Genomic DNA, 23,886 nt, shown 5'->3' with positions numbered 1-23,886 from the left:
TAACAATGGAAAGGAGGATATGCATGCATAATTTTAGCCACTCTTGCTCACATCACAGTTTTCAATTCTGAAACAATGCATATCCTGCACTCTTCTCCTGGTTAACCATGGTGGAGACTGTTTCAATTTACTCACCCACAGACATGACACTTGTATTCCCTCATCCCAAGGTGCCTCTTGACATGGTTTCTGGCATCTCCGAGCTGAGCTGTTGCAAAGTGGCATATCTTGCACTTGAATGGCTTTGATCCTAAGTAAAATTTAGCATAAGATATGAGTTGAATTAGAATAATATATCACCCACAGTTAAAGAAATAAAAAATCCTGGGGAAAAATAACCTTTAAAAAAGACTATCCCACATTTAACCTGTTTGAGATTTTTGCCTAGCAAAAAAAAGTATCTCGTACATAAATTTATAACTCCCAGGACACAGGCAGTATATACTATACATTACTCATTAAAGTTTGCTTAAGTTCAAGATCATAGAAACAGCTCTCTTAACTTTTAATAATAATTTACTCTTTTTTTTTATTTTTAAAAAACCCACAAAATATGAAAATGAGAAGACAATATAGTAGGTAGATAACCTTTCAACAAGACAGCAAAAGTTGTTCTACATCTTTCCGCATTTCCAAATGCTGAAACTCAGATAATGGTCTTAAAGTGGCTTGATACAGGTGTAAACTGCAAAATGTACTTGTTTTTTAAGCAAATATATTTAAAGTAAAGTAATTTTACAAGTCTTCCGACTTTGAATAGATTTCACATTAGCATTGGTATTTCAGATTTGTTCTGTCACACACAGAAAATGATTCATCACCTAGCTATTGTAATGACATGCAATGTATGAATATACAGTGGATAAAATATTATGCAGTTATGACTGTTTTATGGTCAAGAATTTATGATTATTCTGCAAACCAGAAGTATTGACATTTTGGCTATTATTTATTTCAAGAACAAACTTTAATATTAAATGTCTACTGCAGACCACAGAACTCTGAAATTATTTCTCCAAGGAAGAAGTACCAGCCTATTTCTCGTATAACATCAGTTCAGCAAAAAGTCAAATTATTTGTCTATCTTAATTAACCGTGATCCTCTCTCAAGGATGGAAAACTTTTTTTTTTTACTTAAATAGTTAAATTGGGCACGCCAGTCCCCATGCTATCACGCAGAAACACCATTCTAAAGCATGCTGTAGCACTTTCCAATTTTCTGACCACTAAATCCTTAAATCAGTAAATCAAAATCATAGAATTGCAGTTAAAAGTAAGTACAATATGGTCACAGAGTCTCCATATTATGTTTAGTATATGTTTTGTGAAGTATTTCTTTCAATACAGTTAAGCATAATATGAAATATGTGATCTTTAATAAATATACATAAAGAGGTCTGATAAGAAAAATGTTGCCCTATATCATACTTGATCAATGAACCTTTTTGCTTTGCCCTTGAAAACAGAATATCCTCCAAGAATCCGTTGGTGAAATTGAGGATCTTAGTAAAAATTTTTAGAGTCTTAAATTTCAATTTAATTCCCAAAAGCTGACGAAAAATGAAGCATTTAATTTTAATCTTCTAACTGAAATAAAAAAGTCAACAGTACTAAGCACGGGCAGACAAGGTTGAATATTTCACAGTTCAATGACAATGAAGCCAGATCTCTTAATACTTCCATTTCTACTGTTGGAAGTAGATGTAAAATATATTTAGCACCTGAATGGTTATATCTAGTCAGCTTTATATGTTTAAATGTCAAAAGCAGGTTGAGACTGCAGCTAACAGCAATCACATTCTATCAATCACACTGAAAAACCCCCATTTATTTAAATGATCCTGATAAAACTAAATTAATCATTAATTTGGTGACATTTCAAATCAACACTGCATTCTATAAAGAGACCCATGCAAATAAAAAACAGCCTATCTTTGCATTAAATAAAAGAGTATTAAAAGTTGATGTTTTAACTTATGATCTTAAAGACTAATTGCACAATTAATAACATCAAGACCACAGTCAGAGAGGATTTTTTTTAATCTATTGGTGTTTATACTGCTCTTTTTTGTTATAGAATTCAAATACCATGTGGATTCAATTCTATGTTCCCTTAGTTTCTCTCCTACTGATTAAATTGTAAATTCGTTCCTCATTCTGTTACTGCAGGTGTCCCGCAGGGCTTCCATACAAGACCTTTGCTGGCTTCCATTTACATGACTCCTTTGTGAAAAACTCGAGTTCAGACCAATCATAGCTACAGTGTGCTGACAATACAGAAATGTATTATTCTGTTGACTGCTCTCATCCAAAAATCACTGAGGCCTTGGGGTTTTTTTATTTATTTCTCAGATCCAGAGCTGAATATCTGTTAACATCTCCACTTAAACTCCATGAAAATTCAAGTGCAGGCAGGCTCCAGTCAGTACTTATCACCTGAAACAAAAGCAGTGCATCTCCCTTTTAGGTTGCTGTGTCAAATTTGTTCCAGTATGTTCTGGATGGAAACAAAAAAGTATAATTTCATACTTAAGATGAAGGCATTAGACTAAGAGTTAAACTAATGGGGAAAAAAATCCATATTTACCATAAGGCTATCTGAAACAATGTTGAAGCAATTAACCATTTCTTAGCCATATTTATAGTATCACAAGCTTTAATGGTTCTCATATGCTGGGTTAAATGTGATGCTATTTGATTCACACTTGGCTTTTAGTGAAAAATGAGAAAAATACTTTCAATATAGCATCTTCGCAACCATATGACTTTTAAAAAAAAAAAAGCAACATAATTACTTTACCCACAAGTTATGTCATGGAAAAAAAGTGTACATTTTCTGATGGTAGCAGTAAGCAATAAGACTCTTAACAAGAGAATTGGGAAAAAAACCCAAACAAACAAAAAAACCCACCAAATTGAAAATAGAGTAAATTTAAGAGTCCAAGACAGACAGACACAAACCATGCTACTGTTTTACAGCGAAGACTGGAGTTCATAGTCTTTATTTTACATTAAGACAATAGAGACTCAAAACTATAAGAAAAATTCACTCCCTCATCTTTAAGCCAGCCAAAGGCAACAGCATCCACACCTGCAGGCATAGCTGTGTCCCTAGCTCAGGCTCAATGCAAAGTGAGCAGAGCCACATGAAATATCATCATACCATTTCCTCCTACGTTTAGGACATGGGGAGTAAGATACCACACTTACATTGAGAAAACCTTCCATTAACTGAGAAATCTGATGAGAAATGAAACAAAGATGATGTGGTTGCAAGTGATTTTTCCTCAGATGTTGATTGTTAATTAAGTTTATGGGACCTGCACCAACTGCAAACTAAAAAGTCTTCCACCTCTACTACTCCTTTTATTTTCCTTTACACTTCCTCATTTTCACTTGTCAACATGTGATGGACTTACTTGTTATCTCCTCTCTAGCAAAGCTTCCGTTTCATTTGCAATGTGAAAATCTCCTACATTATTTAACGGTATTTTGAAACATTATTTTTCTATTAATGGAAATCATTAGTTGTATCTTTCTACAACCTTCCCTTCCCTTCCCCCCCCACCCCAAACCATCACCAATTGCTCAATAAAAAAAAAGGCAAGGAGTTGGATATGGTTACACATACATACATATATAAACACATATATGCACATCTGGATGCCAAAGAAAGATTTTTTAAAAAAACACATAATCAGAACAATAAATGGGAAAATGTGCAGCTCTGTTCCTACTGTGTACCTGGTCTTATCCTGGAACAGATGAGAAGCTAAAAATACTGTACTTGGCCTCACCAATGTTATAAGCCAGTATATATACAGTTGGTGGAGTAGGTCAGTTCCCTCTGCCACCACTCCCAATAAGCCAAAAATGGGTTCCACAAAGGAAACCACAAATATGAAAATACAGATTGGAAGAGAAAGCCTTCTTCCCATTAACTATCAATAAAAGTCTCCACATTACTGTTTATGTGAATAAGCAAAGCATCAGAAAAACATTTCATTTAAAGGTGCCGTGAGAAAGAGGGCAGATGAAACTCTGTTCTGTAACCCTTCTATACCCCCTCCACAAGCACCACCGAAAAATGACTTGCAAAATGAAACGTATTCTTTTACTGCTTTGTATATTTAGGGCCATCCAAAGCACAATAAAAATATACTTCATGATAAGACCTACACACAAGATGTTAAAAAGTACACTAACTTTTACTAAATGTTACAATCAATGATGTAACTTATGTAAGTAGGGTTGCTTTGTCATATATTGATAGTTACCTCACTTTCACATCCACATTAACTTGATTTTAAATGCAATTAATACATATAGTCAAGGAAGACTAATGGACTACATTCTGCACTTAACCTGGTGGACATTTTCAAATGGCACAAGTGACCAGTGCAAACCTATTTTGCATTGTAAACGACTAAATAAATCTTAATGGATTAAGAATGATCAGCTATCAACACACAAGGGAAATTAAGTGCTGAAATGCCTACATTGATTATTTTAAATTATTAGCCTTACTCTGTTCTTGAATTTGTATGCTTTTAGTGAGCTTTAACACATTTACAAGACTTATTGACTATAATTACAAGAGAATTCAAGTAATGGACACATCAATTATAAGCAACATGTCTTGACCAGACAGTTGCATAAAGAATTCTAAAGAGAGCTCCATTAGCATCCTCCCCCTTAGTTTTATTCAGTTTTATCTGCCGTAAGAGGGCATATTAAGGGCTTATACAGCTGTTCTGACCATGTGAACACGAGCATCCCTCTAAAGACTTAACACTGCATTCAAAGTTGGATATTAGCTGAAGCAATACAGATAACTACGTTATTGACAGGATAGAAGTAATGCTGAAAGTATTAAGTATGTGAGTTATTGGTATACATGAATACTGCAGTTATAGTAAAATACTTTGAAAGGTTTGAAATACAATGTCTGTGTTCCCCAAGATTAATTTTAAACTTTGTTGTCCAGTCACGCCCTTGCCTTTTCATAAAAACCTTACAAAACTATTTTAGGATTATGCCAGGAATTACCATTCTTTTATGTTTCTTTTTTCTTACCTTTTTGTTCTCTTCCTTGTAACCATGCACTAAGTTTCAAATACTGCATGAATTTAAACTATAGCTTCCATAATAAGCCATTATTTAAAAGTACAGTAAAATAAACCTTACAGTTTTAATGAAAATATGTTCATTGAAATGTGAATTTATTATTCAAATCCACTCATAAATTCAACCATGGAGACACTACTTGTCTAAGCAGAGCTCAGTGATTTAGAAAAGCTGTCTATTTAAAATAAAGAATGTATGGCAGGTTTATAGAAACATCGCAGTGAATTTTTACATAAATTTAGAACTGCAGCTTATGCATTTTTCTACAAAAATGTTTTTAAATTTTCCACTTAAAATTAAACATAAAAATGAATTGAAAGTGTGATCAGCACAGAACTAAATCAGATGCTACATCCCTGTGCATCACATCAGCCTTACACACTACCTTCAAAAAGGCTGACCGATTCCAATTCCCATAACTTATTTCTACAAAAACCTCTTGATCCTTCTTATTGGTATTTGTTTAGGAATGATGTAATATCAAATGTCTGTGCTGAAGCATTATGTAATGCTGAAAGTGTAACTGAATTGAAATGAAATAAACAATTTGGATATTACACAACTGCAAGGAAGAGGAAGTTAGAAAGAACAGCTAATTGTTCTCTCAAACCACCACGGCTTCATTATATAAATGTAAGAACCAATTAATGGTTACAATTTAGATTAAAGGGAAGGAAATCTCTCTATAAGAAACAAAAAGCAGAAGGGTGACTGCGCTTAAAATGTTCTTACATTTTTTGCCCTTTGATCACTGTATTTTCATACCCCTTTAGGTAATTTTGAATTTCATCGGGGGCTCATCAGGCGATATGAATGCCAGTTCATAAGAAATGTTAAAGAGATTAACAAGCAGAGAAAGACCAATGGTATAATTCACTCTGTTTGAAAGAGACCACTTGCAAAGAGAGCGTTTCCATACCTGTATGGGTACGGATGTGAGCTAGGAAGGCCATGGAATTGCTACTTCTACACATCTTCCCACAATACTTGCAGACATTGCCTTGATTCTCTTCCCTCTCCCTGTTTATTTGCTCAGTGTCTTCCACAATGTACTTATTCACTTCCCGCAACAGCTCTTCATGTTGCTCTTTGATGTGGAGAAACAAGCTCTGCTCCGAATCGAAGGGCTCTGTGCACTTCACGCACTTAAAGGTAGCGCCTCCTTCGGGCAGCTCCTCCACGCTTGCCTGCTCGTTTCGCATGTGCCCAGCACTGGCCAAGTGCTGGTGAAGGTTGCTCTCTGTGTAAAATGATTTTCCACAGAGTAAACAATGAAAATGTTTTTCTTTTGAAGGATGTTTCATGGCTATGTGAACATTTAGTCCGCTCAAACCATCTGCTAGAAAACCACAGTCATCGCAGCGAATACGTGTCGATTCGCTAAGGGAAATTCCTTCCAACTTCTTCTTTTTCCCACCGCTTGGCGAAGGGTCTGCTTTCTCTGTGAGCTCACTGGTTTTCGCTCCACCTGATATCTGTCCTTCAGCAGAATGGTCAGTGGCCTCCCCATCTTGATGGCTTTTTAACCTCACTATAGAAGAATCAAACTTGCCAAAATTTTGCATTGCCTTTCCTTTATCATCAGCACTGATAACTGTTCCTAAAGCCTCATTACTACTTTCTTGCATGCCCTCAGCTGTTGAGCCATCTGCCTCCCAAACATTGTTATTTATAGTTACTTCTGCTTCATGTTGTGCTTCCATAAGGGCTTCTTCCTCCTCCCCAGTAGGATCCTCTTTGAAACTTCTGTCACCCTCTAAACTATGTATATTTTGTACTGTTTCTCCAATGTTTCCAGCAAAATTGGATTGCTCTACTGCACTACTTGTTTCTGGAAGAGTTAACATAAGTGGGTTATTTTTTTCCAGTGATATTTTTTCGAGAATGTCTGTGTTTCTACACTCTACTTCAGGGCTTTCTCTATTTGCTTCCAATCTTTCCTCACCTTTTCCTGAATTTAAGTTTGTGCTGCTTGATCTACTTTGATTTTCTGCAATGCAATCACCATCTGAGTTGAGCAGCTCCTGACCATGCCTACTTTTCTGCAACTCACAAGTATCAGTTTCTTTAACAACTGATACTTCCTTGTCAAGTTTAACAACTTTATCTTTCTGAGGAGTTTGCTGGAATCCTTCACAAAAAAGGTTTTCTCCTCCATTTTTAGATTCCTCTTCAAGTTCACCTTCTACTGCATTTTGGGAATCGCCGCCTTTAGGCATTCCTGGAGATGCATTTTCATCTAAGACAGTGCACTCAGTTAAGCTTTTACTCATATGATCACCTTCTGCTGTGTCATTGGCACATTTTGTGTCACCTAAAACAGTTTTCGATTCTCCTGCACTGTGATGGTGCTCCTCTTGAGACAAAGCAGTGCCTTCTTTAGTGATATTTGCTGTGTTTGCTTCCTCCCCAGAAGAAGAATAAACATAAGATTCTCTTCTAATTTTATGTTTCTCTGTTGCTGCATGCCTAATCATCTCTCTGCGAGTAACAGCATAGTAGTCACAAGCCATACAGTAGTATTCAAATTGTTTTGTATGTTTTCGCTTCACATGCAGCTCTAAAGAAGAAGAAGAATGAGCAATGAAGCTGCAGTGTACGCACTTCTTGTCGTTTGCACCCATTGCTCTTCTCTGGAAGCATGGGTCACCATCTTGAGTAACCCTTGCTGGTTCCAAAAATATACGTTGGTTTATATTTAATGGATTGCTAGTATGCTCCAAATCTGGCAGCCTACTGGCATTTACAACTTTTAGCTCAGCATCTCCTTGCTCAACTTCCTGATTGTCTAAGACAGAATTTTCCAAATCTGATGACTGGCTACCATCCTCAACATGCTCATACAAGGCAGTCATGGGGCTGTTAACCTTCTTGTTCATGGATTCAAAATTACCTCCTTCAGGGTTAACGATGATCTCTGAGTTCTGTTTTCCATGTCCTTCTATTTCAACACGACTTTTGTGTTTTTTGGTTGCACAATGCCGTTCCATATCTCCTTTGGTTACAGTGTAATAATTGCAAACCTTACACAAATAGCTGTACTGATGACTGTGCTTTCGTCTGATGTGAACAGTCAAATTTGTAACACTGGAGGCCAAAAGACCACAATGGGTACATGTCCTAGAAATAGTGCCTTTGGGTTTCCCTCTTTTGGGTGCATTAGATAAAACCAATTCATTGTCAACAATCCTTTGATCAAGTGGAACGAATTCCTTATTTTGCGATATGTTTTCCACAGAAGAGGATGAAACATGTATTATTTCTTTATCTAACTCTGTATTCCCACTCCCAGAAATGGAAGGATCCAGCACTGTTTTAATACCACCAACACCAACACAAACTTTTTCAATACATTCTTCAAAACGTAGTCCAATGTTGTTTTTCCTGGCATTTTCAAGGTGCTTGCTTCTTTTGATATGCTTCTCCATTCCTTCCTTACTCAGTGAGTAGAGATTACATGCTTTGCAAAGGAAGTGATACTCCTGTGCATGTCGGAGTTTTATGTGCCTTGTAAGAACTGTGGAAGATCTTGTCTTATAAAAACACTTTTTACATTGAAATTGGGTTTTATTCAGAACAGAATGCTTTAGTTCATTTCTATGATTTATGAAGGAAGAGTCTGGAGTTTTTGCTTTCATTGATACTTCCATTTCCTTTGCAAGATTTTGGCTATTGTTTGATACTGAGTCAGCATAAGTTACCACTTGCACGGTCTGATCACTGTTACTCAATGGAGTAGCTTGCTGAAATAATGAACCATCATGTTTCTCACTTTTTTGATGATTTATCAGCTCTTCTTCCATCTGAAAAAAAAGAATGCAAGTTGGACAACTATGGGACATATTATGCACTTCACTCATGTGGCTTCGAAGGCTGATCACATTCAAGCTGGTAAATGAACAGAGCTGACAATTAAAGCTACAACCACCCATCTGGTGTTTACTGTCCTGACAGTGTTGCTTCATGTCTTCCCTGACTCCAGAGGAATAACTACACATCTGACAATGAAACTGGATCCTTTTTGTATGAAGCTTTGCAAAATGAATTTCCAAACTTTTTCTGTTCTGAAAAACATGACCACAATCAATGCAAGTATGAAGAACACCATGATCAGCAGTAAGTTTAGCATCAGAATCTTTAGTATCTGTAGTGCTGGAAGAAAGGGTATTTGGCTTATCTTCAGTAAGATCTTGAATTTCTGAAGTAGTATTACAATTACTTTTAGCATCTGTTTCTAATTCTGTATGTAACATAGGGCTTGAATCACCAGGTTTAAGCTGTGTGCTGGAGATAGGCTTCATGTGTACTCTCTGAGTTTCAGACTTGCCTCTCTTACTATTACCCAACAAATTGTACCTTCTTTTAACCTGCCTTTTTAATCTAAAAGACCTACTCTGTCCAAATGAAGACCTTAACAAGACAAAATTTCTTTTATGTTCTGGTCTATCAAATCTCCTTGTCATGTTTAAACTGCCAACTAGCTTTTTGGTAGTTGGAGGGAGTTCTGTTTTCTGCAAGGTATTTTCTGAGGGTCCTGGTATTCCTAGTTTTTCAGTACAGACTTCATAATTTCCTTCTATACCGGAAGAAAGCAACGTTTCTTCTGTCATAGTATCTGTTTTTTCAGTGGGAACATTTGAAGATGGTATCATTTCAACAAGTCCAGTGCCATTGTTTTGTTTAGACAAGCTTACTTTTGAGCCTTTCAGTGCACTGCAAACACTTAATTCTTTTGCATCAGCAGTTCTTGCCCTTAATTTATTGGTCCCATGTTTTGCTCTGACACTCCTCTCTTTGGTTGCAGTAGATTGTTGGTTTTTAAAAGATTTTTTTGTCAATATCTGTACAAATCCTCCCCGTGCAGCAAGATTTTCGCGTCGAAGGTGCGTCTTGCCAAGGAAATGAGAATTTAGGAGATTTTCCTCAGCACTCTGAAAACCACAAAGATCACAACAAAATATCTTAGATTTCTCATGATCTTGCTTAACATGCGTATGTAATGTTGAACTACATTCAGCTGTGCAACTACAGTGAGGGCACGTTTGCTCTTTGGATTGTTTAGAGGAGCTTTCTCGTTTATGTTTTTCCATATCAGAGCAGGAAGGTAAACACTGATGACTCATTTGGCCTTTAAGATCTTTGTCTATGTTTCCAACTGTATAGCCAACACTGATTTTTTCTGAAGAAGATAACTTATCAGGAACAGCAGCTAGCACCTCTTGTGAATGTTTATTTTCCTTGTGAATTTTCAATATGGCACCATCAGCACATTTGAAATCACACTGTAGGCACAGGAAATTTGAATTAAATATGTCATCACCAAGACAACTAGCGACTCCTTCCTTCTTTACAGCTCCAGCTACTATACTACCTGCTTCTCCAGCCACGACTTTGTGCAATTTCCTTTCACTATCTTCTGAAGAACTCCGCTTTCTTTTTCTGGAGACATTTTCAGGTTTGTCTGCTTCAACAACATCCAGGTTTGGTGATCCTGACAGTGTCCTTTTGTTTGTGCCATTCTCTTTTCTTTTCTTTTCAAGGTCCCTGAACACTTCATCTGATATAAGCCTTGTTTTCTGCTGAGATGAAGAGTCACATCCAGCATTTTCTCCTGATGTATTTCTCTGGGATTCTTCTGTCAGCTCAGTTTGTAAACTCTCATCAACATCATCTCTCTTCTTATTTTCCTCCCCATCCATTCTTAACATTGATATTATCAATTGTAGATCATTTGGCTTAGTACCTGTAAAACAAAAGAGTTATTGTTAGTCTTCTATGCACAACCGAAAGTTAAAATACTCAAGTAAAAAAAAAGCAATACAGCAAATTAAAATCATGGCAGGAAGACAGACACAATGAAAGACACGAGGCTACATTTTCAGCATGGTGTCTAAACTTATGACATCTAAAAATCAAACCAACTTCTAGGGACTTGGTTACAGAGCTCTCACTGTGATGAGCACCGTGTGAGTGAGCACTGGCTTCAACAGTTTTTGTGTAATCAAGTAATTTACTACATGCTTAAACTTGAGCAGAAAAGCCTAACCTTTGTTTGTGGAAGTATTTTTAGGACACAAAACACTAACAGCTTTCAGGGAACCAGCCATGGGATGTTCAACTTTTCCTGAACTAGAAATCCAGGTTCCCAAATTTAAAAGCTCCAAGGAGGAAATGACCATGACTGCAACAACAAGCAGAACAAAACAACATCAATGTTAAACATTTTTAAGTATGAAGCTTTCTTTCCTTCCTCTGCTTAGATTACCTGCTAAAGAGAAAGACGGGAAACACAAATAGAGCCATGTTCTAAAAGAATATGCCGGAAGTATGGTTCCCCATCATTCCTAAAATATCCTCTAAAACTTCATTTCCCAACTGGGGAGAGGGGAGGGAGAAAGAAAAAAAAAGTCATGAAACAGCAGTGCAGAGAAGGGCAGCATCTTTGAACCCCAGCACAAATTCTAACCATCCAAATCCAGTTACCAAAAGCTTTTGCTCAACTGCCCAGTGTGACCTTCCTGCTCCCAAAAAGATGTCGCCACTAGAAAACTGATGCTACCAACACAGTTTATAAGAGGGATGGGGGTGGGAAATCAAATCTTGACATTTATTACCTTTTCATTTTGATATGAAGCGATTGAGAATTGAAAATGCATTTCATTTTAACAGATGATTAAATACTAAATGTTTATCTATGTGCTTTACACTATGATTTAAACATCAATTTGCTGCAGATCCAAGTATCCAGTTTTTTGTTCAGTTACCCATTGAATGAGGCCATGACCACAATTGTAAGTACTTCCTGACAAGATTAAGTAATTGCAATGTTGATACAGACAACGCAGGGTACAAAAAACTATTCAAGTACATGCTAAAAAAAAAAAAAAATGCTTATTTTTGAGGACAAAGTAAGAAAGTATTAAACTGGGAAAATATACTCAAATCAATTGGACTTATTACCTATGGAAGTAAAAAAAAGCTTTTCTGCTTAATAATAATTTATGGAAGGCCTATAGGGAATTGAGAGCAGAGTAGTTGCATACATTGAACAGTTCTTCAACCGTAGGTCTCTCACTGAGCTAAAGTACTGACCAAACGTATACCAAGCTAGCTATACCTAGAGAATAACCACCTCTAGATCACAACAGCCCTTTGGAGGATCCAGATATTGCTTCTCTAACTGTGGTTTTCTGATTCTTATACACTATTAGTTTTCTTTGTTCACTAAACCATGATAGAAACTATCACAATCAGTCAGAAGTAAAACAATCAGGTCTATATTCTCAGCTGGTGTAAGTCAGCATATTGTCAGTATGTTCAAAAACACTACAGCAATTAATAGCAGAGGAGGATGAAGCCTTTGAAGTGCAAGCTTACCCTGAAAAGGTTTATGACCACTGTTTGGGATACAGAAAAAAAGATCAGATTAAAATTATGTTGTTTAACTGCAGTACAGCTTTGCTTATATAACTTGGGAAATATCAAGAAATTACTTCAGTGATGCGTGCCGCAAGTCCATCCTTAACTGTCTGCACGCAGCAGCCGTGGGTCCTTTGCCTCACTGCACCTCCACAGCAGGTTCCCAGCCCACCCCTGAGACCTTACCACTCTTCCCTTGCATGGCCTGGGGAAGAACAGCAGTTTTTTCTTTGCTGTGTAAGACAATTTGCAATCTCAAACCAATTCTCCACCTTCTTTATAGGGTACTCTCCTCTCAGACCATCTGATTTATCAGAGAACCTTTCCAGCAGTGAACTAATACCTGCACTGGAAATTTCCACTATCACAGGTTGTATCGGGATAATTAGGGGTTTCTCCATCAACAAAAATTCATACATTCAAGACATATTAATAAGTAGGGGACTGGTGGCTCCACACCATACTCTCTTCTGACATGCTTCATGCCCGTTTAAAGCCATTCTATAATTTGATTCAAACCTTAAAGCGCTGTCACACCTAGATCAACCTCTGACAGAAATCACAGGCCACTTTCAGCCAGAGATACAATAGTCACCGGAGGTGGATGCTTCCCAGCTGTCACAGGCAGGTATCAGCAGTCTCAGAGCATGCCTTTTCTGCCACACCAGCGCAGACTCAGCTCATCTCCACTAGCCACCTGCACACCTCAAAAAAGATGGCTGATTTTTGCATACAGTACCTGCAGGCTTAGCTTTACTTCTCAGCATTTGTTCGCTAACTCTCCAATAGAAGTTCCTCCTGCTCTGTGCTCTACCAAAAATCCTGGATCACAGTCGCAGTTCTGGCATCCAGCCTTGTCTTCAACTCAACTGTATTGCATCAATTAAGGATTTTTTCAAGTGCTTAGGAAAAAAAAATTGTATTTCCCTGATTTTATCTTTGTAAACTGTAGTCACAACTACAAACTAATTGCTAGGCAAGTGGAAAATGCAAAAACACAAATCTCATAGGTGTTGCTAATAATTTCAGTATGAAATTAAAATAGTCACATATGTAATACGAATATGCAAAGGAGCCTTACGCTCCAGCCTTCTTGCTTAATTCCTCCAGTTCTCCAAGTCAACAGTAAATGGAGACACTTATCTCTGCCTTCATTTCACGATAAACTTCTAGCACACAGACAGGGGATGCACTCCGCTTCATTTACAGGCGGTACTCCTAACTAAGTCAACAGCCTCACGTCTATCCCCACAACTAATAACAAGTATTATCAAGGCAATAGCTCCTCAGCTGCACAGCACAAGTTAGGTGTAGCAACAATTAATGATACGCCTTTACCAGTTTCATCTCTACCTCACATCTGAGTTTTCATGAAAATAATTTCCCCCTTCCCAGAGTTAGATTGCCTCTGTCCCACGTCCCTATAAACTGTGTCAAAATAACACATGGGAGTATGCACCTGCATGAAACCATAATCCAAAAGGAATTCTGTATGAAAGGAAACAACTATGAGGCGGGTGCTGTTGTTTCTCTAAAATTACTCCTATATTAATTAATCTAAGGAATTAAATTGCCTTCAATTTCTTTTAGTTCTCTCTTAAAGTTGCCTTTAGGACAAGAGCACATCTTCTGAGGTACATACTTAATGGCTACTGTCACTACTTTTTGCTGGGACCATAGTCAGTGATTGATTTGCTGAGCTGTGGTCAGTTCTCCACATCTCAGACAAGATCTAGACCGCAACACTGAACCATGTCTGTTTCTCCCCGCTATGATCTTTGCTTAGATAACACAGGTGTGTCTCTAACACAATTTCACTAGCATATGCCTCAGCTTCCTTGATGGGAGAGTAGTGCCTCACACCCAAAGGGAGCTGTGGGCAGACCCCTTCTCAGCTTCCTGCGTGCATTTATTGCACGAATGACTATCACTACTTGAAGGATGCATTCAGCATACCATAAGCGTCCTCTAGGCAAAGGAGCCTATAGTGCTTCCTCTGCTGTAAGCTTCTCTCCTGAAAGCCCCTTCTCAGATTTGCCACAGGACAGGAGGGCAATGACAAAGCAACAAACTGGTCACAAACCTGGGTGGTCGTAATCCTCAACCTGCATAAGCCAACTCACCTCCGCTCTCATCAAAGCCACTACACTAATTAAGGGCTAGCCTACAGTTGGTATTAATATGGAACTGATGCATCAGAGAAGGCATCAGCAGCACTCCGAGTTTGTAGAGTCCCAGTGACCACATGATACATAAGGTTAAATGGGTTTCTTTTTGCAAAATTAGTCTTGGATCAAACCTTAGTCTGGCACAGGAATCGTCATCAGGAGCAAAGAATTAGCATCTGGAATTTGATTAAATCAACTGGTAACCAAAAACACATTCTAGATGCAACAAGTAACCCTCCTCAGCCACAGCAGCTTAAGCATGTGCTTAAGTCTAAGTCCTACTTATTAGTGTGACTGAGTAAGCCTTTTGATATCAATGTAATGCTGGCAAACTCATATAGCAGTAGAAGTGGGGAAGAACAGCTCTTGAACTACTTTATTCATGGACGAACAAGACTAAGACCAATGCAAGATGCAAGTTCTCGTGCTTTTCCTTCTACCTTCAACTTTTAAAGATTCTGGTTACATTTTCACAAGTAACAGATATCTAAAGCGCAACGATATGTAACCACTTAATGTATTGCACAAATAAACCAGAAAGGATTTATATAGGCTCCAAGACTGCACTGATAGTATCTCCAGGTACAACACGGCAGACCACCAGAGCACAGGATCAAGCCCAAGCTAAGCAGACAGCAGTCAAATCTGCAGTATTTCCAGAGTTTAAAACCTGGTTCTGTCAAACAGCCCTCTCTTAACATCATATTTGATGTTCAAAATGAAGCTGTTCTAACTCAAAAGTGGGTTGACTTTTTGTAACATAAATCTTTTGTTAATGTTCATATAAATCAAGTACAGCTGAACAGGTTCTTAAAGGATATGACCAAAAATTAATTTGCCACATTAGCTTCAGGTTAACAAATTCTTCTGCTTGGAGACAGTCATACATTACCTAACACATTTTAAGGTTCTTTGCAGCACACTGTTCCTAAGTTTTGGAAAGAAACCTGTTGTGGCCTCACCAGTTGTGCACAGAAAAAGCTAAGCTCAGTAATTCTACTGGAAATATTAGCTAAGTCTTTAACATAGTGCTTTTCTTCAATAATTTTCCAAGTATCCAAAAGAACTGAAACATGTTTTTAAGATCTTCAAAAGCAAAATGTTTATGTTACATGTGCTACATCTGCAAAGGCCAAATATCCAAATCTTTACAAAACATATGAGGAGACACACATATTTTTAAATTACAAGTGCATAATACACAATACTTTGGCTGTGTCACAGAAACCAATATAGCTAAAGATTCTCCTCTTTCATGCATTGGGACTTCCAAATGGTCAGAACTGTGGTGGGTTTGTTTCAATATTTCATCTAATTTAAAAGACATCCCACAGTCACCATCTCAATTTAGCACCATCTCACTACCCATAAAGAAGAAAACGAATACAAAAAATGAGAAAAATACCACTTCTTGAGCTGCCACCACCATTTTTTACCAGATAACACCACTGATCTTTGTATTCTTCCTATAATGCTTTTTTGTATATTGATATAGTATCTGCTACAGTTCTATACAAAAGCATCAGTCATTTGCAGACAGAAGATCTTTTCTTTGACGGAAATAGAGAACATTTTGGTTGAGTGTTTTCTCCTTTTTTTTTTCCTCTGGTCCAAAAAATAGTATATAATTCCTCTATGTGAAAAGGTGGAGACAGTGCAGTTAAGATTTTCAATGTAAGACTTGCATTGCCCTAATCCTCAGATTAAATTTAGCAAGTAGTAATCTTAAATTTAGATGAGAAGGACAAGCAATTTAGTGATGATCCATAAACCTGTAATGAACTGCAAAGTTCCTTAAGTTGATGCTCAATACATTTTTAATACTTCTCATTTTGGTCATATGTCAGCTCTTTAAGGGAAGGGGTATGGATGTGTACAGAAGAACTCCAAGAAAGTATATTTACAAGTACTAAATTCCACTTTGGTTTTTATTTTTTATGCTAATCCAGGCATTAGAATTCCCAAAGCACTTCTCAGTCAGCGTATTATTGTCTCCAAGTATTCAATATCCAATCTGCAGTGTATGTAAAGGATGTGACATAAGGAAAACAGAGTTTCTTTTTTTTCCCAGTCAAAATTCCACCTTTTCAGACAATTAATTCTTTCAATGAAATCATGGATACAATGAAGCAAAATCATTTTAATGAGCTCCTTAAATAGCCTGCACAAAACTGAATGTGAACAACTTATCTCCACATACAACCTTTGTGTCAAATAAACATCTTCTCATTTTCAAGGGCATAACATCCTTCCTAAATCAAATCATAGGTCTGTCTTACGGCCTTACAAAGTTACCTCACTTCCTTCAGAAAGACTAATCCAAGAGAACAGTCTCCTCAATAATGGAATACAGAAGACGATATGGTTGTTGGTTCAAATGGAACAAAGATCACCACTATTTTGAGGAGTATTTGACGCTAACCATTACAAACCTGTATTTTCCCTTGCAGCTCAAGAATGCTGGAACTTCCAGCTTTGCATCGTGAGCCTGTTCTTCACGTAAAGCCACTCATTTTCCTAGGGCACCAGAACCTTTACAGGAGACTTCCAAACAAGCTACACGCTTTCAAAGACTAAAGACTTTGAAAATTCCACACTGATGTATCTACAATAGTTAAAGTAACAAAATAAAAAGCCCACTGATAGTCATCACTTGAGTATCACTGAAAATGGCAAGTTATATGCACCCATTAACTTCATTTTCTCGCAGGCATCAGAAAGAACTGTAACGGCATCATGGGGAAACGCACCCTGCATTACGACTCTCATCCTTCTTGCTTCCGCTTCCAAACCACTGAAAGTCATTCGGGGCGGGGGGCAGAAGTTGCCAACGTAAAGGAAGTTCTTATGAATTCCTGACATAAAGAATTTATTCTTTAATTCACACAAAAACTCCCTAGTCCATCATCCATTCACTTCAGAAACAGCCAAATGCTGCTAAATGCAGCAATGACCACCGATTAGATCAGCTTTGAAGAGTCAAAAAAGAAAGACATGGATACACACTCATTTCAAGTGCTGTCAGAATCAATGGCATGTCCAAGACAGAGAATAAGAGGAAATGCACTAGTATCTCCTAAAAAGTGTTGAATAACCCCCAGATTTTCAATTTTTGAAAATTTAAAAAGGTCAGTGTATTTTGAATTGTAAATCCAAAGAATTTTAACTATTTCCAGAGCAAGGCATATATATAACAATAGCAATAAAAACATGCAACGGAAATTTCTGAGGATCCAAGAAAGATCATATTCGCATAGCACCGTGATATTTATGGATGAAAAGCGCTGTTTAAGTATTCTCAAAACACTTTAGAGACTTTATCAGGTCCATGAAGGAAACTTGCAGGAAAATAAATGTTCATTTTCACATACAGTAATGAGTCCCACGGTTTGTGGGAACTCTCAGAATGACATGGTTTCATGCGAGACGCAATTCTCACCAACTTCACCAATTAAAACTAGAGAAAAGCAAAAAGTAAATGCAATTTGAATCTCTTTTCTACCATAGGCTGTAGGACCCTCTTACGTACTGTGGACCACACTAGAACTCATCAGAGGAAGTGCACAGGCACCATCTCACACTGACACCTGAAAAAAACTGTTGGAAGTCTTAACTTTTTCCTGCACTTCGGCAGCAAAAGATAACACTAAGTTGAAATTGCTGTCACTTAGAAACTGGGTCTTGGAATTTTTACCCTAGAAACCTGGTCCTAAAAGCCCTGACTCTGTTCTCCTTTAAAATATAAGGAGTATGAATTTCGTAGACTGCTATTCTGGAGTTTAATACTTGCCAAGATTTACTAAATTTTCATCAACTTTTGCTCAAAATTAAACCTAAAAGACAAAAAAAAGATGGCTTTGTTGGCCCCTTGTTTTATACTACCATATCACACGAAAAGCAACAAGAAGCCTCCATCATCACAGCCTGGAACACATTTGTCTACTAACATAGCCTGAGCAGGCTCGAGGAGGTAGCAGCAGCAGCACAGGTGAAAAGGCAAACACAAATGGGCAGCTCTCGCCAGGTGACAGCACAGAACACATTTTATTTTTTAGTAAGTTGAACCAAGATGCAAAACGGAAGTAGGAACTAGAAAAAACTGCAAGGAAGTAGGAAAAAAAAAAGAAACAAAAAAGATGCATTTTTTTGGCATTGAAATGTTCTCTTCATTTTTTATACAACAAAAAAAAATTGAAAAGAAGCTATTGAGCATTTTTCAGTTATTTATTACGTAGCTATTCACTGAAGATAAAAAAAGAACCTAACCAACACCATTTTAAATTAAAGGTAGGCTGATAATAGTTTGGATGTGTTTTATCCACAATTAATGCAAGTATGCCAAACATCCAGAGCGAAATAAATAAATAATTTTTTAAAAACCAACACAAAAACACATTTAATGTGAAGCTAGAACACCAAAACTGTAGAAAAGGCATAAAAAGAAGGAAGGATGGCAGAAGACAGAAAGGTTAATTCAACATGCTTTAAATACTAGTATGTTCTGAGTAATCATTTTAATTGCCTTGCCTGTAGCTCTTTAATGACATTCCACTAAGGTAAGCCAGGCCCACATGGCTTAGCTTACTGTATGTATCTCCATCTTTTGAATGACTGAGGCAAAGAATGCATGTAATAATTTGTGTGTATATGCACAGGCTTCTCAGTGTTACTGTGCATCGTTTTCCTCCTGTCAGCAGCTTATTCAAGTAGCTCAGCTGAAAAGAGCTGCATGAGTTTTTGGCTGAATAGGTAACATCAGGAGTTAGGATTGTTTGTGTGGTAGGTTAACAAAGTTTTTGGAGAAGAATACAAAGTGTACATACGCTTCTAAAGAAAAGGAGAAATTAATAAAAATAAAAGCATTCTGATGACACCTGGTGGCCGCTGCACACAAGGAAGTAATTGTGTTTCATTTGAGAAAAGCAGATCAAACAGAAGTGTGTTACATGTTTCTGTGGCAAGCATATCTACAGATCTATCATATCATATCTATCATATCTATCATCTATCTAATATAAGATATTACTATTAATTAGAATATATACCCACTGGAACATATATGTTTACATATGTGCATATATTTGTATTATCGGTATTAACTCACATAGACATACTCAACAATCTGAACTATTAGCTTATATAAAGACAAAACCTGGTTTTCTGTACAATAAAATAGACGTGAGCACACTGGAAGTATTTCAGCTCAATCCTATGAGACATATGAAACCCAGACTTTCTTTTCGGTTTTTGTTTTCCAGCTCAGTTGCTTAAATAAGGCAGAGGGCGACGGTGGAAGCAGGGGGCTGCCTCGCACTGGGGCGCACTTGGAAGGTCTCTGCTATAGATGCTGCTCCAAATCCCTGCCACAACACGTTAGTCCTCCAGCACACTTCAGCAAAGCATAAGCAGCAGCCTTCACTTCTTTGTATCACTGGATCGCTAACAAAAAGAAATTAATATCCATCATTAGAAATTAGTATTAAAAGGTGATAGCTGTACACAGTTCTCAGCTACAGAGGGGATAAACCCTTAACGCGCAGGGGAAAAGCTGCATGTCAAATCACACCTTTTGTCCTTAATGGTTTCTTATAATACGTGCAAGCAATCACAATAGTGCTGCCATCTCCTCTGCAACACATAGGGGGATTTTTTTCCCAGATAACCTTAGATGATCATCTCTAAGACTTAAACCATGCATAGCTGTGCACATCACTACGACTTAAACCACGCACAGCTGTGCAAAGCTTGGCTTTCTCCATAACTGTTATTTTCTTTCAGGTGAACAAACCCATGCTTCAGCTGAAGTTGCTGAACACCTTTTAAAGCTACGTACTTCTGCACTCTGAACAGTTGCAGGGGTTACCACTGCATTTTATTCTAATTTCCATCACTGTCCTTGTCAAGATGGAAACCAATACAAGACAGCAATGGGAGGCATACAGGTGTGACAGTGGCATCGTGAGTCCAAGCACTGGCAGTATGAGATGATACAAAAATTATTCATGACTTCTGTGGTACCTGTGATACCAGGCAAGAACTACTATTATGGCACAACGTAGAGCCTCTTCCCTTCCCCATCCCCAAGCCCTTCACCGGAGCTAAGCCATGTAGCTACAAAAGGTGCCTTCACTCCAGCAGACGACAGAAGAGAGGCAGAAAGCTGAGCAAGCTCTGCTTCTCCCCAGCAAATGCACTTTTGGTCAGCAGATGGAGAGCAGAGGTGAGTGAACGAGGGAGGAGGCAGCGATACAGCAAAGGGCTCTGTACAGCCAGCAAAGAAGGACTGGGGGATGCCTCAGCAGCATCCATCTTCGACCATGGCCTGTACAGTGAAACCACATCTCCCCAGGATGGGTCCTAGCCAGCTAGAATGGAAGGATGGAAGGAATTGAGGAGAAGAAGGGTCAGCCCCTTGCTGACACCACCATCACCTATAAAACCCCCATTTACCTCTTGTCCAGAGCATTCACAGGACTGATGCTTTGGGAACAACTACCATGAAGGTTTCAAATGCCACTGCTTATCAATAGTACCCATTTCCCCCATGTCTATTTGTTTCAACGCAACAAATTTGGTGCCTACCTAAATCAGTCCCTGAAATTCAGCTATCTTCCAGAACTAGCAATATGCCTAAGCATGTGCACAGTGTCAGCAGGATTCCTCCTAGGCTTGACGTGAGGCACGTGTGTTCAAGTGCATCCCCAAACAAGGACTCACCTGGCAATTAAAATTTTCATTTCTCCTGCAGGAATGGTGCATGCAGTGCAACGTCAGGAACAGTTGCACTGGGGACCTGACCCCTTCCCCAATACCTACAAAAATTATGCAGCTTCATTCTGTTATATCTAAGAACTGCACCTTGCTTACTAGTTTTCTGTCACTTGGGTATCTAGTGTGCAAAATCTCCTCATTATTTTGAAGTACACCGTGTAACAGCTACACAAGACTACAGTGCATTTCCTTCAGTTGTTGGTTTATCACAAACTCAAATCTCCGGTTGGCACCCATGCTATCAAACAGCTCCCTGGGAAATATCAGCGACAGAGCCCAACGTGAGGGGAGTTTCCTCCTCTCCCTGGAGCCCAGTGGCCACACAGAGCCACTGCTAACCTGGCCGTCGGCTGGCACGATCAGGGTGGCACTGCAGCCCTCCTCCTCCGCAGACTGGGAAGACATGTGCCAGTCAACTCAGTGGCCCCATCCCTTGCCTCCTGCTCCCCAAATCCCTCCTGGGCAGGGAGTACAGCATGCCGCTGGACCCTTCCCGGACACAGCTCCCGGCGTCGCAGGAGGTCACAGCAGGACCACACGGCGCTTCCTCGGGCGAGGGGACCTCAGAAGTTGGGTCAGGGCTGCAACTTGTGCGTGTGGCCTCTGTATTTCCTTGACATGTCACTCTCTCTTGGGAACACGTTAGGAAAGTGTTATTGCTAAAAATACTACTAATTCCCTGAAAAGCACCGAGTTAAAATCAATCCCACAAACTTTCCTGAGATCAATAGGTTTTAATCAACACAGAAAACATACTCCGTGGCAACCACCAGCAAGTACCCGGAGACCAACCTAGAGTAAGAAATTACACCTGCTCCAACGCTTTCCTGGGAGAAAAAATTGACATATTACTAAGTAGGCTATCACTCAGCTCAAACACCCCCAGGATCTGAGGGACCACAAGCTCACCCTTATGGGCGACTTGCATGTGATTTATCAGGGCAGAGCACGGCCAGGACACAAAGTCAGTTTTCCCGACCGCACGCAGGGAAGCATTTCGGCACTGCGCTCCCAGCTGACTGAGCAGCCCAAATCGCAGACCTGGCCCACTCCTCTGATGGAGCAATGCAGGCGTGGAAAGTGGACTGCAGGCCAAACGGGCTGCTTCCTACAGCAAAGGGTGCTGGCGTAGCCCCTTTTTCTCTCAGGTGGTAAAAAGAATATTTAGTCCTGTGTTTCAGTCATCAATAGTCATTTTCCTGGTATTTGCCCTGGGAAAACACTTTTAACAAGTGCTACAGGACTTTTTTTGCTAGCTGTAATCATCAATGGAAAAGAGACAACAGTCTAAAATTAAAGCTTACAGACAACAGGAGCAAAAATGTTGTTTTACGTCTTTTACAGTGAAACCTAATATTAAGTGTGCTGTTCCATCTTGTATTTTCCAGGAGACTTGATAATTACATCCTATTTTTTCCAAGCACTATGATTCAGATTTTCATTTTCCAGTAAATTCCATAAATATTTGATAATCAAATGCAACTTCTGTTTTGTCGGCTCTGCAGCCTTCCTCATTCTAAAGCACCAAATTCTTTTGCTTTTTACATGAAGCAGGAAAGGAATTCCCTTCTAACAGTAGCCATGTAATTCCATTTTACAATTTAAAATATCATTTTGTTGCATATGCACCATTTTTCCAGAATCTAATATCCGATATTATTTCTATAAACTAAACAATACAGAATATTTTACTGGTTAAACCCTGTAACAGCACAAATCACAGCAATATAAATATGGTCTTATTACAACCACTATACTTTCCTCATCAAACTCATTCTGCATTATTGTGCTAAGGAGATCTAAGTATTCTTAAATGCATGTACAATGGACAAAATAAATAAATACCCCTTTAATGGCTATGAACTCCTCACAAAATCCTCCCCCACACCCTAAATGTGTACACTTGGACTCTCAACTGCTTAATGGCATCCTAATGCCACTACCTGTGTTTTAAATTACTCTAATACCTAAAAATGTCTAAATCCAACTGAAGTCACTGGGAATAGGGCATTTGAAAGTCAAGATATTTCTTCAGGTGCTTAAAAAGGATTCAGAAAGTAATGTCAGATATCCAGATTTCATTATTTTATCCCCAAAATTTGTCATTCAGAATTGAACAAAATGACATAAAACCATGTTTTTGTAATTAAAATTAGGGTTTTTATTTTGAAAACTCAACAATTAAGAATGCTTAGCTGCATTAATAACTCCTTCTCCAGAATGCTTCAAAAGAAAAATTAAGTTATATTAGATTATTTTTAATTACTTGTAGATTTTTAATATGCCCAATTATAAATGAAAAAAGGACTACAGAATAAAGGTAGCAAATGCACAAATTCGATGCTATTAAAAGGCAGACACATGAGATCTCATGTATCTTGTGCCATTTGTAAAAAGGTTG

At 38.2% G+C, this 23,886-nt stretch overlaps 1 protein-coding gene across 5 annotated transcripts in view; it reads right to left on the bottom strand.

Annotated features, from left to right (window-relative positions):
* Window positions 1–23,886, bottom strand: part of ZNF407 (zinc finger protein 407) — a 355,565-nt gene that overhangs the window by 318,871 nt on the left and 12,808 nt on the right. For 3 of the 5 annotated variants that reach the window (XM_072852837.1, XM_072852839.1, XM_072852840.1), the window contains exons 2-4: window positions 11,174–11,308; window positions 6,047–10,870; window positions 136–250 (exon numbers count right to left, since the gene is read on the bottom strand). In XM_072852837.1, the coding sequence (XP_072708938.1) occupies window positions 136–250; window positions 6,047–10,870; window positions 11,174–11,306 (5,072 nt within the window). In that variant the 5' untranslated portion in view covers window positions 11,307–11,308. The remainder of the gene's footprint in view (window positions 1–135; window positions 251–6,046; window positions 10,871–11,173; window positions 11,309–23,886) is intronic. The other 2 variants (XM_072852838.1, XM_072852836.1) reach the window with 1 other exon arrangement.

The sequence above is a fragment of the Ciconia boyciana genome, chromosome 2, assembly GCF_034638445.1.
Source record: "Ciconia boyciana chromosome 2, ASM3463844v1, whole genome shotgun sequence".
NCBI classification, from domain to species: domain Eukaryota; kingdom Metazoa; phylum Chordata; class Aves; order Ciconiiformes; family Ciconiidae; genus Ciconia; species Ciconia boyciana.
This window is presented reverse-complemented; position numbering and strand designations above follow the sequence as displayed.